This window comes from Macaca fascicularis, chromosome 9 (genome assembly GCF_037993035.2).
Source record: "Macaca fascicularis isolate 582-1 chromosome 9, T2T-MFA8v1.1".
Taxonomy (NCBI): Eukaryota; Metazoa; Chordata; class Mammalia; order Primates; family Cercopithecidae; genus Macaca; species Macaca fascicularis.
Genome location: NC_088383.1, coordinates 8624773 through 8641424, shown reverse-complemented (window position 1 = coordinate 8641424; position 16652 = coordinate 8624773). Strand labels below are relative to the sequence as shown.

The 16652-nt window shown below is 38.9% G+C and overlaps 1 protein-coding gene across 6 annotated transcripts in view; it reads left to right on the top strand.

Moving 5' to 3' along the window:
• KIN (Kin17 DNA and RNA binding protein) overlaps positions 1-16652 on the top strand; it is a 39483-nt gene that overhangs the window by 17777 nt on the left and 5054 nt on the right. For 4 of the 6 annotated variants that reach the window (XR_006700779.3, XM_005564598.5, XM_045399532.3 and 1 more), the window contains 5 exons: positions 4614-4743; positions 7159-7209; positions 9431-9499; positions 10662-10761; positions 13149-13249. Coding sequence is in view for 5 of the 6 variants with exons in the window: in XM_005564598.5 (XP_005564655.3) it covers positions 4614-4743; positions 7159-7209; positions 9431-9499; positions 10662-10761; positions 13149-13249 (451 nt within the window). In the remaining variant the exon portion in view is untranslated. Of the gene's footprint in view, positions 1-4613; positions 4744-7158; positions 7210-9430; positions 9500-10661; positions 10762-13148; positions 13331-16652 lie in introns of those variants that run through there. The other 2 variants (XM_074000967.1, XM_045399531.3) reach the window with 1 other exon arrangement.

Genomic DNA, 16652 nt, shown 5'->3' with positions numbered 1-16652 from the left:
GTTCCAGTAAATTTATTTACAAAAGCTGGTGGCAGGTGGCAGCTGGCATTTGGCCTTTAGGCTGTTGTTTGCCAAAACCTGGCATAGCATGTGGTCAGGTAGTTCTACCTACTTTCTACATTACTTCTCTTGCAATTTTTAATGTATTCTTTCACCAAATCTTTATTCACTGTTTCTGACATGCAGTACATTCAGTTTTGTCATGGAGGTTAAAAAAGATGAGTAAGACAAGATAGTCAAGGACTAGTATCTACTGGAATTTGCTTTTAAACTGGGTGATATTTTCTATGTTACTTAGTACTTTACATGTTTTTTTTAAAGATCTAAGTTTTTCAGGTTTGTTTATAGGTCATTGTTTATTTACACTATTGAATAAGCGGCTAGGAGTATGGAAGGAGATAGATAGGCTGAATCAGCAGTATAGATCAGCTTTAAAATGATTAAGACATTTGAGATGTCTTAACTTTGGTCAAAATAATATTTCAAAATTAACACCTACATTAGATATAATCAAGAAATTGGTTATTTGGGTTCTACATCTGGGTACATTCCGGAAGAATTGTCTAACATTGGCATGATATGACCTGGAAGATAGGCTCAAATATAACACACATGCCTTATTGTTTTAGAACGTTATGCATTTCTGTCTGTTCTTTTGAATTATGTGTTACTCCTAGATGTAGATAGATGTTAAAATGGGTTCCAATGTTCCCCAAATTGACCTCCCTCGTATTAGTTTTCTATGGTCGCTGTAACAGATTACCACAAACTGGGTGGCTTAAAACAACAGAAATATATTCTCTCTCTGGAGGTCAGATTCCGAATCAGCATCACTGGATTGAAATCAAGGAGCCTGCCTGCCGGCTGTGCTCTGGGGAAGAATCTGTCCCTTGCCTTTTCCAGCTCTGTTGGCCACTGGCATTACTTGGCTCATGGTTGCATCTCTCCAGTATTTAAGAGCAGCATCTTCAAATGTCTCTTTGCCCCATCCTCACATCGCCTTTTCCTCCAGGTGTCAAATCTCCCTCTACCTTGCTCTTACAAGAAAAGGAAGATTGCAGTTAGGGCCCACGCTGATAATCCAGGCCAAGCTCCTTATCTTAAGATCTTTAACTTAATCTCATTTGCAAAGACCCTTTTCTTAGATAAGGTAACATTGATAGGTTTCAGGGATAAGGACCTGATATTTTTGGGGGTCTATTCAGCCTGCTGTACCCCTATGCCACGTCTTGATATTAGAAAAAAGATTTGTTTTATTTGACCAATTTTGATAATTTATTTGATAAGTTAAGATGTTGTGACGTGAGTCCATGAATAAGGAACAATATAAGTATGTAAATAGTGTCATAGATAATACAACTGAAAGACATCTGATTTTTTTTTCTCTGAGATTATCGTACATAATATAGTTTGGGATTCATTCTCCTGTGGATTTATATCTCTTATATATCTAAAACCTAGAATAAACTAAATCATGTAGATATCAAAGTGGACATTTTAGGCTATGTTGAGGCACGAAAATGAGCCCCTTTATTGGTTGAAAAAGTTTACTTGATTTTCATTTCCGTTTCTTCTTTGGGCTTATCTCCTTTGAGAAGGGCCGGAATTCTCTCTAGTTACTGAAAGCAAAAATGAGGGCCGTTCAAGGAGCCTTACTTTCCATTTTCTATCTGTTCATATTCATATCTTGCCTTGATTTTATTTTAACTCTGCCTTACCCCTGTCTCAGTCTCTCACCCTTCTAATGGAATCTTGATATTGCCAGCAAAAGGACCTTTCTAAACTTTAGCTCTTACCATGTCACTCATTTCTTAACGTCTCTTGGTTTCGGCATCTCTGAGATGACCTTGAATTTTTTTACAGACTATTAAGTGACTTTTGTGATCCTGTGTGTCTCCTGCCGTTTTCACTCAGCTGTGCCCACTGATTTGTGCTTTCCTAAATGAGCCTGGAGTCTCACCCTTTCTTGCCTTTATATCTGCTATTCCCCTTCCTGGAATGCCCTTTACATCTGTTTTCCCACTTCACCCTGAGATCTTGCTGGGCTCTTCTTGTCGTCTTTTTTCCCCCATTATTGTCGCATTCTAAGCATTTAATGATGCTGAGTAAATTTTCTTTTTCTTTTTTTTTCTTTGAGACAGAGTTTTGCTCTTTTTGCCCAGGCTGGAGCACAATGGTATGATCTCAGCTCACCATAGCCTCTGCCTTCCAAGTTCAAGAGATTCTCCTGCCTCAGCCTCCCGAGTAGCTGGGAGGACAGGCATGCGTCACCATGCTCGGCTAATTTTTGTATATTTTTAATAGAAACTGGGTTTCACCATGTTGGTCAGGCTGGTCTCAAACTCCTGACCTCAAATGATCCACCCACCTCAGCCTCCCAAAGTGCTGGGATTACAGGCATGAACCACCACGCCAGCCCAGTTCAGTTTTAAGAAGAGTAAATAATAGCCTTAAATAAACTCAAGTGTCTAAGCTGAGATTAACACCAAAATACTGAAATAATTTATAGATGTATTAATATTTGGGGACTCACTGTTGAGAACCTCTGAGTAATCATGGAGATTGGTAGAGGAGCCAGAAGGCAGAAAAATAAGCAAATATATATTTTTTTAAGTGGAGAAAAATCTTCAGAAAATAATAGATTAACGAGCATTTCAAACAGATTACGATAGGAAATAGGTGGTTTGTGAACATGAGACGAGGAAGTGGTAATCACTCAAGCCAAAAATAACCACTTAATCCTAACTCCTCTTTTGCTAGGGTTATTAGTGCCTATTTTGTAGACATATTGTGGTTGATTATGATCTGAATTATCCCTGGATCCCTTGTTCAAAGTATACTTAAATCTAAAGAACATTTAAGTAGAAAGTTGAAGAGCTTATCTTTACATGGACTTGGCCTGTGCAAAACCCATGTCCATTATTTATAGTTGTCACACCCTGCGAAATGCGTTCAGTAATAGAATCAGAGTTTAAATATATGTTCGGTGGGTTGAATTACAGGTCAAAACCCAGTAAGTAAAATTTCACAAAGGTAAATGGAAAGCCTGACAGTTAGGTAAAGAGGAAACAACTCCCATAAAAACAGAGTGACAGAGTCCTGACCTACAATTCTCCATTGAGAAAAGATGTAGGGGTTTTAGTTGACTTCAAACTTAAAGTAACCCAGCAGTTCATCAATCTAATGCTACCTTTAAATGTATCTTTTTTAAAGTCCAAATAAAGGAAAATAATAAATCTGTTGTATTCTCTACTAATCGTATATTTTTTTTTCTTGGTGAGCTCCATGGTAGCTTTGTATAAATATTTATCCTTTGCTTCATCTTTTGTAAATATGACACATTAAATGATTAGATGGGTAAAAGTCATTTGATCAGCAAATATTAATGGAGCATCTATTTTATGTGAGTTACAAGATAGTTACTGCTACTTTGTAGAAAAAAATAGATGGTTCCTCCCTGCTGCAAGAGAGGAGTCATACATACAAATGATGATCGCACAAGGTGCAGTGTGATGCATGCCACAAGGCACTGTGGCAGTTCAAAACACTGCAAGATCCAAGAACCCTCAGGAAGAATGGACCTTAAAGAATTTTAACAAATGGGGATAAAAGGAGAGATTATTTTAGGTATAAAACAAGGCATGTGCAAATTTTCAGAGGCTCAAAGCATAGGGCATGGCTCAGTCAATAGCAAATTGTTCTTAGTGACTGGTGTACATAGAAGGTCAGGGAAGGTGACTAGAATGGTATTCTGAGGCCAGTGGTGACAATTGTATATTGGCAGTAAAGAATTTAGAATTTACACTGTCAGCCAGGCCAGTGGCTCATGCTCATGCCTGTAATCCTAGCACTTTGGGAGGACAAGGCAGGTGGAACCCCATCTCTACTAAAAATACAAAAATTAGCCCAGCATGGTGGTGCGAGCCTGTAATCCCAGCTACTTGGGAGGCTGAGGCACGAGAATTGCTTGAACCTGGGAGGTGGAGGTTGCAATGAGCCGAGATCATGCCACTGCACTTCAGCCTGTGCAACAGAGTGAGACTCCATCTCAAAAAAAAAAAAAAAAAAGGATTTACATTGTCAACTCTGGGCAGTTGGGAGCAATTAAAAATTTTTAAGTAACATGTTGGAATTTTGCTTTACAAAACCAGAACTGAGAGTAACATGCTAGACTTAAATCGGTCATTTGAAAACATGTCATTTAATTATTGCATTTGAGTTAGGAGTTGGGTCATGTTATTATCTTCATTTATAGATGAAGATTTGAGGCTTAGGAAAGTGAATTACCCCAGGTCCTAATAGAGGTAGCCTCAAACCCTAATCTGCCTCAACACCAAAGCCTAAGCTCACTACCATCATTTTACTATGTAAAGTATAGTAGCACTGACTGAAGGAGTGAGGAGAAGGTATAGAGAGTTAAAGACAGCATGGGTTAGATGCTCACCCGGTGCTGAGAGTTCTGGAAGAGATGTGGACAGGTACTCCGTGGTTTTCACTCATCTCCTGTAAATTAATCATGTCACACATTTATTCTATATTGTGAATTTTGCGCATCGTAAAGCATTCGTCTGTGTACGGTTCTTGGTAACAAGCATGATTCTCCTGTTCATCAGTACTCTGGGACCGAGTGCACTGAAGGCAATAGGAAGTTCAGCATCAGTGAAACGAAAAGAATCTGCCCAGAGCTCAGCTCAGTCCAAAGAAAAGAAGAAAAAGAAATCTGCACTGGATGAAATCATGGAGGTACAGTTTATGGACTCCATATGGACACCTTAGAACCCAAGGAAAATTAATCATTTCACCATTTATTAGATTAATAGAAAATTAGGAAAATTATCATATACGGACTAGGGAATAGTGACCTCACTGCATACAGTTCCCTGAACCGGAGTTGGAGCCCCTCTAAATAGGTTTATTTATTTATTTATTTATTTATTTATTTATTTTTTATTTTTTTGAGACGGAGTCTTGCTCTGTTGCCCAGGCTGGAGTGCAGTGGCATGGTCTCGGCTCACTGCAACCTCTGCCTCCCGGGTTCAAATGATTCTCCTGGCTCAGCCTCCCGAGTAGCTGGGATTGCAGTCGTCCACCACCACACCTGGCTAGGTTTTGTATTTTTAGTAGAGATGGGGTTTCACCATGTTGGCCAGGCTGATCTCGAACTCCTGACCTCAAGTCATCCACCCACCTCGACCTCCCAAATGCTAGGATTACAAGTGTGAGCCACCATGCCCTGCCTATAGTTTCCTTTTATGCCTCAGGTGCTGTCTTTGAAACTCCCTGTGTAGTTAGGGTCAGTAGAATTCAATTAGAAATTGGAGTCCTCCGTGGTTGGCCTCCCTCCTTCAACTGCTACTCTCCTGTAGACTGTGACTTCCACTTAGCACCTCCTAGCTAGCAAGAGAAACCTGTGACTTGGTTGTTGTTGTTGAGACAGAGTCTCTCTCTGTCGCCCAGGTCAGAGTGCAGTTGCACAATCTCGGTTCACTGCAGCCTCCACCTCCCAGGTTCAAGAGATTCTCCTGCCTCAGCCTCCGGAGTCACTGGGATGACAGGCACCTGCCACCATGCCTGGCTAATTTTTTACATTTTTTTATAGAGACAGGATTTCACTATGCTGGCCAGGCTGATCTTGAACTCCTGGCCTCAGGTGATCCGCTCGCCTCGGCCTCCCAAAGTGCTGGGATTACAAGGTGTGAGCCACTGCCCCCGGCTGGCTGTTCAGTCTTCTCTGTTCCTAGTCCTCACACCATGCAGGATGATCTAAAAAACTTCAAGTAAAATATAAGATGAATATACTATGAAACTGAGTCCCTATTATATGCTGCACTTTGTGCAAGGCTCCGGGTCTGTAAGTAGAAAGAAAAACAGTCCTTGTTAGTCATGGAGCTTTCCTTCTAACGACAGAGCTGTTCAGCAGTGCGCCAGTGAATGATCACAAAATGCTGAGCGCCAAGGAGGTATGAGAGTAGGACCTGGGGAGAGATCCTGTGAACCGTGCCTAGACAGGAACGATCAAGCATCTGAAGGAAAGGCCTACGGGACTGGAGTGCAGCAAGCACATGGTGGCGTTTGAGGTCAGAGAGCCAGGAGGGCCAACACCACAGAGGTCTTGCACGCTGTGACAGGGAATTTTTAAATTTAATTTTATTCAAAGTAAAATGGAAAGCCTTCAACCTTCTTTGAATATAATGAATACTAATTTTAGAACATTGTTGAAAAGTTGAAGGATTTAAAATGAGTTTTTTTTCTTTTTTGAGATGGAGTGTGACTCGGTGACCCAGCCTGGAGTGCAGCAATGTGACCTCTGCTCACTGCAGCCTCACAGGTTCAAGCAATTCTTGTGTCTGGGACTACAGGCGTGCACCACCATGCCTGGCTAATTTTTGTACTTTTAGTAGAGATGGGGTTTCACTGTGTTGGCCAGGCTAATCTCAAACTCCTGACCTCGTGATCCTCCCACCTCGGCCTCCCAAAGTGTTGGGATTACAGCCGTGAGCCACCGTGCCCAGCCTAAAATGAGGTTTCAAATCAACCAAGGGATTATTCCATTGTTTGATCCCATTGAAAATTGGTACTTAGGGTTAACTGTAAGTAGTTGAGAAAGAAAAGGATTGGATATTTTCGCCAAAACAGCCAGACAGCACTCTTTTCTTTTGGTCACTCTCAGTTATTTACCCCTTGGTTGTATTTTTCTTCCCTTTCATTCATGAACTTTACTGTCATTTTCGAACAAGGAGCCCCGTTTGCTACCAGGCTGTATGCTTACCCATGCTGTGCCACACTGATCCATGCGTTACGATTTTACTGCATGAAAACGTGGCCTCTTTTCCAGCTCCTGACAGTCACATGGGAGAAAGTGGGTGAGGGCAAGTATGGGCTGGTCTTGCAGCTGGAAAAGGGGTTGTGTCTGTTTGCTTCCTAGGTCAGTTGACTTGCTTTATTACATACTTTTAAAAATGCAAGTTTTTTTAAAATCAAAAACTAATGACAAATAATGTTTATTTGTATTTATCAGAGCTTGCAAATTATGTCGTTGGTCTTCTGTGAAGTAGAAGACTTCACAGTTTTATGGTGTTATTTTGTTAAATAGAATAGTATTTTGAAGTCCAGTGAGAATTTTAAGGAGATAATTTTCAGACATTATGTGTTCTACAGATTGAAGAGGAAAAGAAAAGAACTGCCCGAACAGACTACTGGCTACAGCCTGTAAGTATTCAGTTGGAGTTTCTTAAATTCTAAATGTATGTTTAAGTGAATGATTTAACTAGCATTTAGTATAAGTAACTAAACTTTTCAAACATGTATAATCTATATAGATAGAGTTAGTTATAACTTATAATGACTTTTCTTTCTATTAGATCTTTAATTATTGGTTGCACTTCTATTAGAGGGTTACTTCATGCTTATAGACTAATAATGTTCCTTAAGTTTGGTGCTAAACTTGTTTATGGACATCTTGAATTTGAGCCAGAGATTTTCAATTTTTGCTGTAAGACAAAAGGTTGTGTTTTCAGAATTGAGTAGAACTATAAATGCTCAAGTGTTGGTTTTCAATTTACAACTTACTGAAACTAGAATTGTCCATTTATTAATAGGTACATTGTGGAGAAAAGCAGGTTTTAATTTTACAAACTCAAGGGAGTTTTATATTTTATTGCTTATTTATTTATTTTTGTTTTAAAAAAATTTTTAAATAGTTTTTAAACATTTAACAATATTGTTAAATGATTATTTATTGATGTTCTATTTTAGACTTACTGAGATGTGACATTTTCATAAAACTTTCAGAGTGTCTTATTCTTTTTTTTATTTTTAAATAGAGACAAGGTCTTGCTCTATTGACCAGGCTGGTCTCAAACTCCTGGCTTCAAGCGATCCTCCCACCTCACCTTCCAGAGTAGATAGGACTACAAGCATGCACCACTAATGCCCTGCTGATTTTTGTGTTTTTTGTAGAGACGAGGTTTTACTCTGTTGCCCAGGCTGGTCAACATAGCAGCCTCAAGTGATCCTCCTGCCTCAGCTTCCCAGGCTGTCAGGATTTACTGGCCTGAGCCACTGTGCCTAATTTCTTTTTTTTTTTTTTTTGAGATGGAGTTTTGCTCTTGTTGCCCATGTTGGAGTGCAGTGGCGCAATCTCAGCTCGCCGCAGTCTCCACCTCCTGGGTTCAAGTGATTCTCCTGCCTCAGCCTCCCTAATAGCTGAGATTACAGGCATGGGCCACCATGCCCGGCTCATTTTGTATTTTTAGTAAAGACGGAATTTCACCATGTTGGTCAGGCTAGTCTCAAACTCCAGACCTCAGATGACCCACCTGCCTCGGCCTCCCAAAGTGCTGGGATTACAGGGGTGAGCCACCGCGCCCAGCCCACTTTTTAAACTCAGAAAGGAAATATTTTTAACAGATCTATTGTGGGCAAGGGCCAATAAGTACATTGGTGTAATGAATTATCTTCCAAGTACTGGATTGTGAACCCATGAGAGCCTTTGAGAAATTAGCCCAGAAAATAGTATGGCTAAATTGGAGAAGTTGTTTTGGTATTAATTGGCTTCATTTAGAAAGTCTTAAAAGAGAGACTTCCTTAAACATACCTTCTACTATTAAATACCCTCTCCCCAAAGTCCTTCCTAAGGTTTTGTTAGTATGATTTTAAGCATGGCTTTATGAAGTACTTGCGACCATGTCTTTGATATATTCACTTGAAGTAGAAAATATAGAATCTCTGCAGTGAATATTGCATTGTTAGGCAATTTAATTTTCCTTATTAGCTCTTAGACAGCTAATCCAAATCAGGAAAAAATGGTAAAGAAGCAAACTCCAAATTCATTAATAGGAAATAAGTCCAGATTTTCCTCCCATTTGAGAATTAGATGCTCAGAAGAACAATACCTTTAGCTATAACTAATCTGGAGGAATCCCATTTGTACCAAAATTCAAAGCAACCTCATGAGAAAGGGGCATTGTGAGAACTGTCCTGCGTAAGCTCGAAGGCTCAGTGTCTTGCAGTTTCCGGTGAGTCTCTTGCAATCTGCGTTTTTATCAGCAGTGAACACCTCAGTGCTTTTCACTTCCTGCAATGGAGAGAAAGAAACTATCTACGAAAGACGTAAAGTGCTAGAGTTGAGATTTACCGATAACAGTCCTAGATTTCCAGAACTCTTCAATGTAGAAATCAAACATTTTGTATATACATGTGTATGTTTTTTTCCTTTTGCTAACCATGATGAACAGAAAGAGGAAGAATGAATAAAAGTTTGCTAAGGAAATGTTTGCCATTGTTGGGAAGGCAGAGAACTTCAGCATTTCTTATTTGGCAGGGCAGTTACATTTTCCTGTAGTTTTGGGTAAACAGTTTAAAAGGAAGAAGTAAATAAATGATCACTTCTGTCTTTCCTTTCATCTTTTTTTTTGTTGTTATTTTCTAGGAAATTATTGTGAAAATTATAACCAAAAAACTGGGAGAGAAATATCATAAGAAAAAGGGTATCGTTAAGGTAAGGACATGCGATTATGAATGGAATTTGTGAAAAAAGCTTGGGTCACTAAGTGAAGCTATTTTGGTATTTCTTGAAAATCAAGTCCTGGTAGCAAAAGTACTGTGTCTAAAATTCTTGATTATCCCATGAAATGGAAGCTGAATTCATGATTGCTGGAGAAATATTTCTTTTTCATCCATAGTTTATACTCAACATTGATCTGTTTTCTTACTAGGACAGATTGTATGTATGAAGTCCCATCAGCACCTCTTCAAAACCTCAGCATGCATGCCTTGCTTGTCAGTAAAATGTATTTTATTTTTTAATCATAGGCCGTATATTAAAAGTAATGGCAAAAACTGCAATTACTTTTACACCAGCCTAATAATTATACTGTCAAGGTCTCACGAGGACTTCTTGTGTTTTGCTTGAGAGACCGCCTTTTGGCTACTCTGGGATTTTATTTATTTTTATTTTTATTTTTGAGACAGAGTTTGGCTCTGTTGTCCAGGCTGGAGTGCAGTGGTACGATCTTGGCTCATTGCAACCATCATCTCCTGGGTTCCAGTGATTATCCTGCCTCAGCCACCCAAGTAGCTGGGATTACAGGCACCTGCCACCACTCCTAGCTAACTTTTGTATTTTTAGTAGAGACGGGGTTTCACCAGGTTGGCCGAGCTGGTCTCGAACTCCTGACCTTAGGTGATCCACCCGCCTCAGCCTCCCAAAGTACTGGGATTACAGGCATGAGCCACCACACCCGGCCTACTCTGAGATTTTAAAGTTTGTATCAATATTCTAGGCCTTTTCTCCCTTTTTGCCTTTCCTAAATTTAGTTTTATTTTAGCACCCAGCCTTGTGCATGCCTGTTGCCCTTCTTCCACTGTACATTAAGCTAGGCAAAACTACCCCTCTTGTTAGATTTCTTAAAGTCTTATTCCAGTACCACCAATCTGTTATTCTTTCCTGATGAAAACCTTTACTAAGCTTTGAATTGAGTTCTTTATTGAGAACCATAGGCTGGGAAATCATGTATCGAATCTAGAAAATAGTGTCATTTATAGAAGGAGTAACTCCTATCTTTTGATTGATATTTTGTCTTCATTTCATTTACTTTTGTCCTTTTAAATGAGTGTGCACTTACTTCTTCTATTTTAAAAGTGTTCATTTTACATGACAGGAAGTAATTGACAAATATACAGCTGTTGTGAAGATGATTGATTCTGGAGACAAGCTGAAACTTGACCAGACTCATTTAGAGACAGTAATTCCAGCACCAGGTAAATCTGTTTGCAGACCATTTAATACATATGCCATCAAAATGAGCGGTTCCATTCTTAAACCCCTGTATTTTGACGGTGCTTGATGGTTGTAGTTATTTTTCTGTCTTGGCAACATTAACTGCCAGCGTAACTCATCTCTGTTTGGATTCAAGGGCATCGTAGTTTACTGGCTCCCTGGTGAAGCTGTTTTGTGGTGTCAATGGATTTTCCTTTCCTGGAATACTTTTTTTTTTTCCCTGAAGCAAAACATAGACGTATATGGATAGCATTTGTTATATTAGGCTTATGGTTGTAGGTGGAGAATCTCTCATCTGAAATGCCTGGACTTTCACTCAGAAGTGTTTCCAATTTTGGATTTTGGAATATTTGCGTATACATAATTGGGTATCTTGGGGTTGGAACCCATGTCTTAACACAAAATTGATTTATGTTTTATTTTATTTTTATTTATTCATTTTTGAGACACAGTTTCACTCTGTCACCCAGGCTGGAGTGTAGTGGCACGATCTTGACTACTGCAACCTTCACTTCCCAGGTCAAGCAATTCTTCTGCCTTAGCTTCCCAAGTAGCTGGGACTACAGGCATGCACCACCACATCCGGCTAATTTTTGTATTTTTAGTAAAGACGGGGCTTCACCATGTTGGCCAAGCTGGTCTCGAACTCCTGATCTCAAGTTATTCACCCACCTCAGCCTCTCAAAGGACTAGAATTGCAGGCGTGAGCCACTGCACCCAGCCTCATTTATGTTTTATATACACCTTACACACATGACCTGAAGGTAATTTTATACAATATTTTAAATAATTTTGATTGCATCTTTCTTGACAGTGACCTGTCACTGGAGGTCAGGTGTGGAATTTTCCACTTGTGGCATGATGTCAGCGCTCAAAAGATTTTAGATTTTGGAGCTTTTCAAATTTTGGGTTTTCAGATTAGGGATGTTCAACCTGTAATGTATTTGTTTAGCTCTCTGTGATAGTCAAGTGAAAGTCTGTTATTTTGCTTTTTTTCCCCCTTAGTTGTCTTTGCCTTCTGGAAACTTATCCGTATCTGAGTACGAACACTACTTTGACCAGGTTGTTTGCTTCTGACTCAGAATCTTCCTGGGGGGTGTCATTGCCAATGTAGTGATAACATCAGACCATGGAACTTCCAATTGCCATATTCTTTACTCTTTTTTCCTCCTAAAGTAAAAATTTTTTTTACAAATTAGAAAAACTTGTGTTAGCTTTATTGTGGTAGAATTGGTGTACAATAAATCACACATATGTAAAGTATACAATTTGGTAAGTTTGAACATTGCCTACTTCATAAAACCATCACTGCAATCAAGATGATGGATAAATCCCCTCATTTCCCTCTCTAATCCCTCCCTCCTACCTTCTGCTCCTACGTCCCCCGTCTTCCTCGGCATCTGCTGGCATGCTTTCTGTCACTGTAATTCAGTTCTTATTTTTCTAGAATTTTATATAAATTAAGTTTCTATAAATATAAATGTGTCCTGTTTTCTGGTCTGGCTACTTTTACTCAGCGTAATTATTTTGGATTCACCTATGTGGTGGCATGTATCTGTAGTTCATTCTTTTTTCTTGCTATATGTCATTGTATGGATATGCAGTATTCCCCCCTTATCCTATACCTTCCAAGACCACCAGTGAATGCCTGAAACCATGGATAGTACCAAACACTATATATACTATGTGTTTTTCGTACATACATACCTATAATAAAGTTTAACTTATGAATTAGGCACAGTAAAAGATTGAGAATAATAACTAATAATAAAAGAGCAATTATAATAATATACTATAATAAAAGTCATGTGAATGTGGTCTCTTTCTCTCAAAATATTTTATTGTACTGTATACACCTATTTTTGGACCGCGCTGACTGAGAGTAACCAAAACCTGGGATAAGGGGGGACTCGTGTACCACTTTGTTTACCCAGTTATCTGTTGATAGACATTTGGCTTATTTACAGCTTTTGGCTGTTAAAACTGCTGTGAACATATATGTACAAAGCTTTGTGTGGATATCTGGTTTCTTTTTTCTTGGGTGAATACATAGAATGGCTCAGTCACATGGTAGGTATAACTTTAAAGTTTTGTAAAACTGCCAAACCATCTTACGAATTTTGCAAAGAGACAAAGTAAGCTAAATTTTCTCTGATTACTTCTGGACTCTGAACATTTTCTCCAAGTACCTTATATTCCTTGCAGTCTAAAAGTAAAACATCTCAAAAAAAGGGAACTTCTAAGAAAAAGGGTTTTGTTTTTTGTTATGTTTATTAAGTGTAGTACATTTTTGTACATTGCTGTAACAAGTTAGAAGAAAAATGGAGATATTTCTTTGCATTAATTTTTATATTCTTTTCCATCGTAGGAAAAAGAATTCTAGTTTTAAATGGAGGCTACAGAGGAAATGAAGGTACCCTTGAATCCATCAATGAGAAGACTTTTTCAGCTACTATCGTCATTGAAACTGTAAGTTTGTTTATACAAAGACAGAAATTTCAAAGTGCTTTAAAAATGTGCCATAGTGTTTTTTAATTGGATTGTTCTTTATTTTAGAATTTGAGTTTTTTATTAGCCTTGTATCCTACTTGGAAATCTGTAAACTTATTTTCTCTAATGACTCTGCCATTGCTACAGTATTTTATTTTCTGATTACAAAAGAAATGTTACTCATGCATAAAACCTGAAAAACATATTTTAATTTAATATAAATAAATAATTATAAAAATTAATCATAATCCCCAAGCCCAACAATAAACCCCATTAATATTTTGGTCTGTTCCTTTTCAATCTTGGTGTTTTATGAAAGTGTGTATAATGGGTACCGTTTTATATCCTTTTTTCCCCTCATATTGAATATAAAACTCAATTTGGTATAGTGAAGTTGGTGGGGGAAGTATAGTCATTGTCAAGAGGGAGGGAACCACAGAGGTCACCCACTTTTTTAAATGTCTTCCCTTTTTTCGTAAAGGATTTAAGGTAGCAGAGATCAATACAGTAATTTAAAGAACTCTGACATATAAATAAAGTTGGTTATTGACTTAGAATTGATATTTCACTGACAGGTCTGTGACTGAGGCCTGAGATACCTTCAGAAAGAAAGTTTCCTTTTAGAACTCTGAACTACTGCACTGCATTATCTTTGATGCTAAACAAAAGAATTTTTCATCTCCAGTACAGTCCGTTTTAGTATTTCTGGGGGAGCTTGGGAGTAATAGATCACTAAGAGAGTTTAATGAAAGTTCAGACTCTTCAAAACGTTGCACATAATTTACTAAATTTTCTTTGTTCTCTTGGGGAGTTTATAGGACCCCTAAGCCCCTGGGCCTGTTAGAGGATATGTGTCTAGGAAGGTTTTCTGGAAAAACCATTTAGGTCCTTATTTGAGAGAATTCTCATTTCAGTAAATCAAGCTTTTCATTTTTTTTTTCTTTCTGATCCTGACAATGCTAACCTAGAAACTGTTACTTGCTAACTGTTACTGACTAATGTAAACTAAGGGGAAAAAAGGGAAAAAGGACTCTTTCTTGGCATTGAGGAACGTGTCAGTCTGACTAAATTAGCAGATTGAGTTTTAACAAAAAACTCTAAGATTTTCTCTGACTCTATCAGCATAAGGCAATAGAAAATCCAGTATTTCCTTGACAACTTGCTTATCTTTCCCTTATTAATTTCTTTTTTTTTTTTGCATGGACCATGCATGAAACTTACCTTATTAATTCCATAGCACTATCAAATGCAGATCCTGTTTCATGTTTTCATCTCAGGGAAACACAAAACAACTGATTACTGTTGAGGCTGTGTTGAGTTCCATCTCGATACCTTTGGTTTGCAGGTTGTGTCCATTCATCAAAAGCTAATTTCTCACCTTCTGCACTGTAGACCCAGTTTCATCTTCTGTACTGAGGTAGAACTTAGGAGCAAATCCACATGAAAAGCCTTTCTGTTTGATTGCAGAGCAACATGTAGTTCTTTTAGAAGAGGGAATCTACCAGCTGGGCATGGTGCCTCAACCCTGTAATTCCAGCAGTTTGGGAGGCCAAGGGGGATGGATCACCTGAGGTCAGGAGTTCGAGACCAGCCTGGCCAACATGGAGAAATCCCATCTCCACTAAAAGTGCAAAAATTAGCTGGGCACGGTGGCAAATGCCTGTAGTCCCAGCTCGGGAGATTGAGGCAGGAGAATCGCTTGAACCTGGGAGGCAGAGGTTGCAGTGAGCCGAGATTGTGCCACTTCGGCCTGGGTGACAGAGCGAGACTCCATCTCAAAAAAAAAGGGAATCTATCTCTTAATTTTTTTTCTACTGTTCTTCAGGCTCTCCTCGTTAAAAAAAAAAAAACAAAAATATCTCTGTATGTGCATGTGTCGCCACTTGAACTTTGCAAGTGGTTATTTTTATCATTTCTGGCACCTTAAGTTTTCATGTCATTGGTAATGTTTGAAATTTATGCATTTATTAAGCAGATTTTTAACACCTAGTAAATTGTTCCTAAATAGCCTCTGCTTTTTAGCTATTTACTTTATAAACTCAAATGTCTGGCTCCCTTCTTATTCTCCAGATTTGTGGTTCTTATCAGAAAAATGCAATTGACCATAGACCATTAAACGCTATAATGAAAAATCCAACCTAGGTTATACTTTATCTGGGAACTTAATTCCTTTAAATATGATAATTATTTGTTGTTAACGGAAGCAGTAAAAAAATGTTAAAATCTCAGTTCCAGGGTTAGGGTCATCATCATTGTCATCATTATCATCATCATCATCACGTTATATTTTGCAAGGGAAAGGATTAACTGTCAAATTTTATTTTTATTTTATTTTATTTATTTATTTTCAAGACAGAGTCTCACTCTGTCGCCCAGGCTGGAGTGCAATGGCGCGATCTCAGCTCACTGCAACCTCCGCCTCCGGGTTCAAGAAATTCTTCTGCTCCAGCTTCCCGAGTAGCTGGGATTACAGGCATGTGCCACCACGCCCAGCTAATTTTTATATTTTTAGTAGAGATGGGATTTTACCACGTTGGTCAGGCTGGTCTCAAACTCCTGACCTCAGGTGATCTACCCGCCTCGGCCTCCCAAAGTGCTGGGATTACAGATGTGAGCACTGTGCCTGACCCAACTCTCAAAGTTTAAACAAAAGATTTTATTTTTTTTTTTTTGAGACGGAGTCTCGCTCTATCCCCCTGGCTGGAGTGCAGTGGCACGATCTCGGCTCACTGCAAGCTCCGCCCCCCAGGTTCACGCCATTCTCCTGCCTCAGCCTCCTGTGTAGCTGGGACTACAGGTGCCCACCACCGCGCCCGGCTAATTTTTTGTATTTTTAGTAGAGACGGGGTTTCACCGTGTTAGCCAGGATGGTCTCGATCTCTTGACCTTGTGATCCGCCCGCCTCGGCCTCCCAAAGTGCTGGGATTACAGGCGTGAGCCACCGCGCCCGGCTAAACCAAAGATTAAATAATAATTAGAGTTGAAAATTATTGAGCTCTCACTCATATTAAATTCCAGGTCTAGTCACTTTATATGAAATGACTCGTTTATGTTTCCCAGCAACCCAATCATACAGACATTACTATTATTTCCACTGGGAGATAATGGGGCACAGAGGGGAAACTGAAGGACAGAGAGCTTAAATCAATTGTTGAAAGTGAGATTTGAACTTGGGGAGTGTAGGTACACAGCCCATATTCTCTGTGTTCCCAGGTTATATCTGCTTTAGTGATAGAAGATATTTTTCATTAATTTTCCTCTTTCTCTTTTTGTTCGATATGAAAGAAGAAAATAAATTTAAAGTTGAACTCTTTTTATAATCTAGACCAGTGTAACTATCATAGCCAACCTCGACAAACATGTTTGAGTATCTGTAATGCTT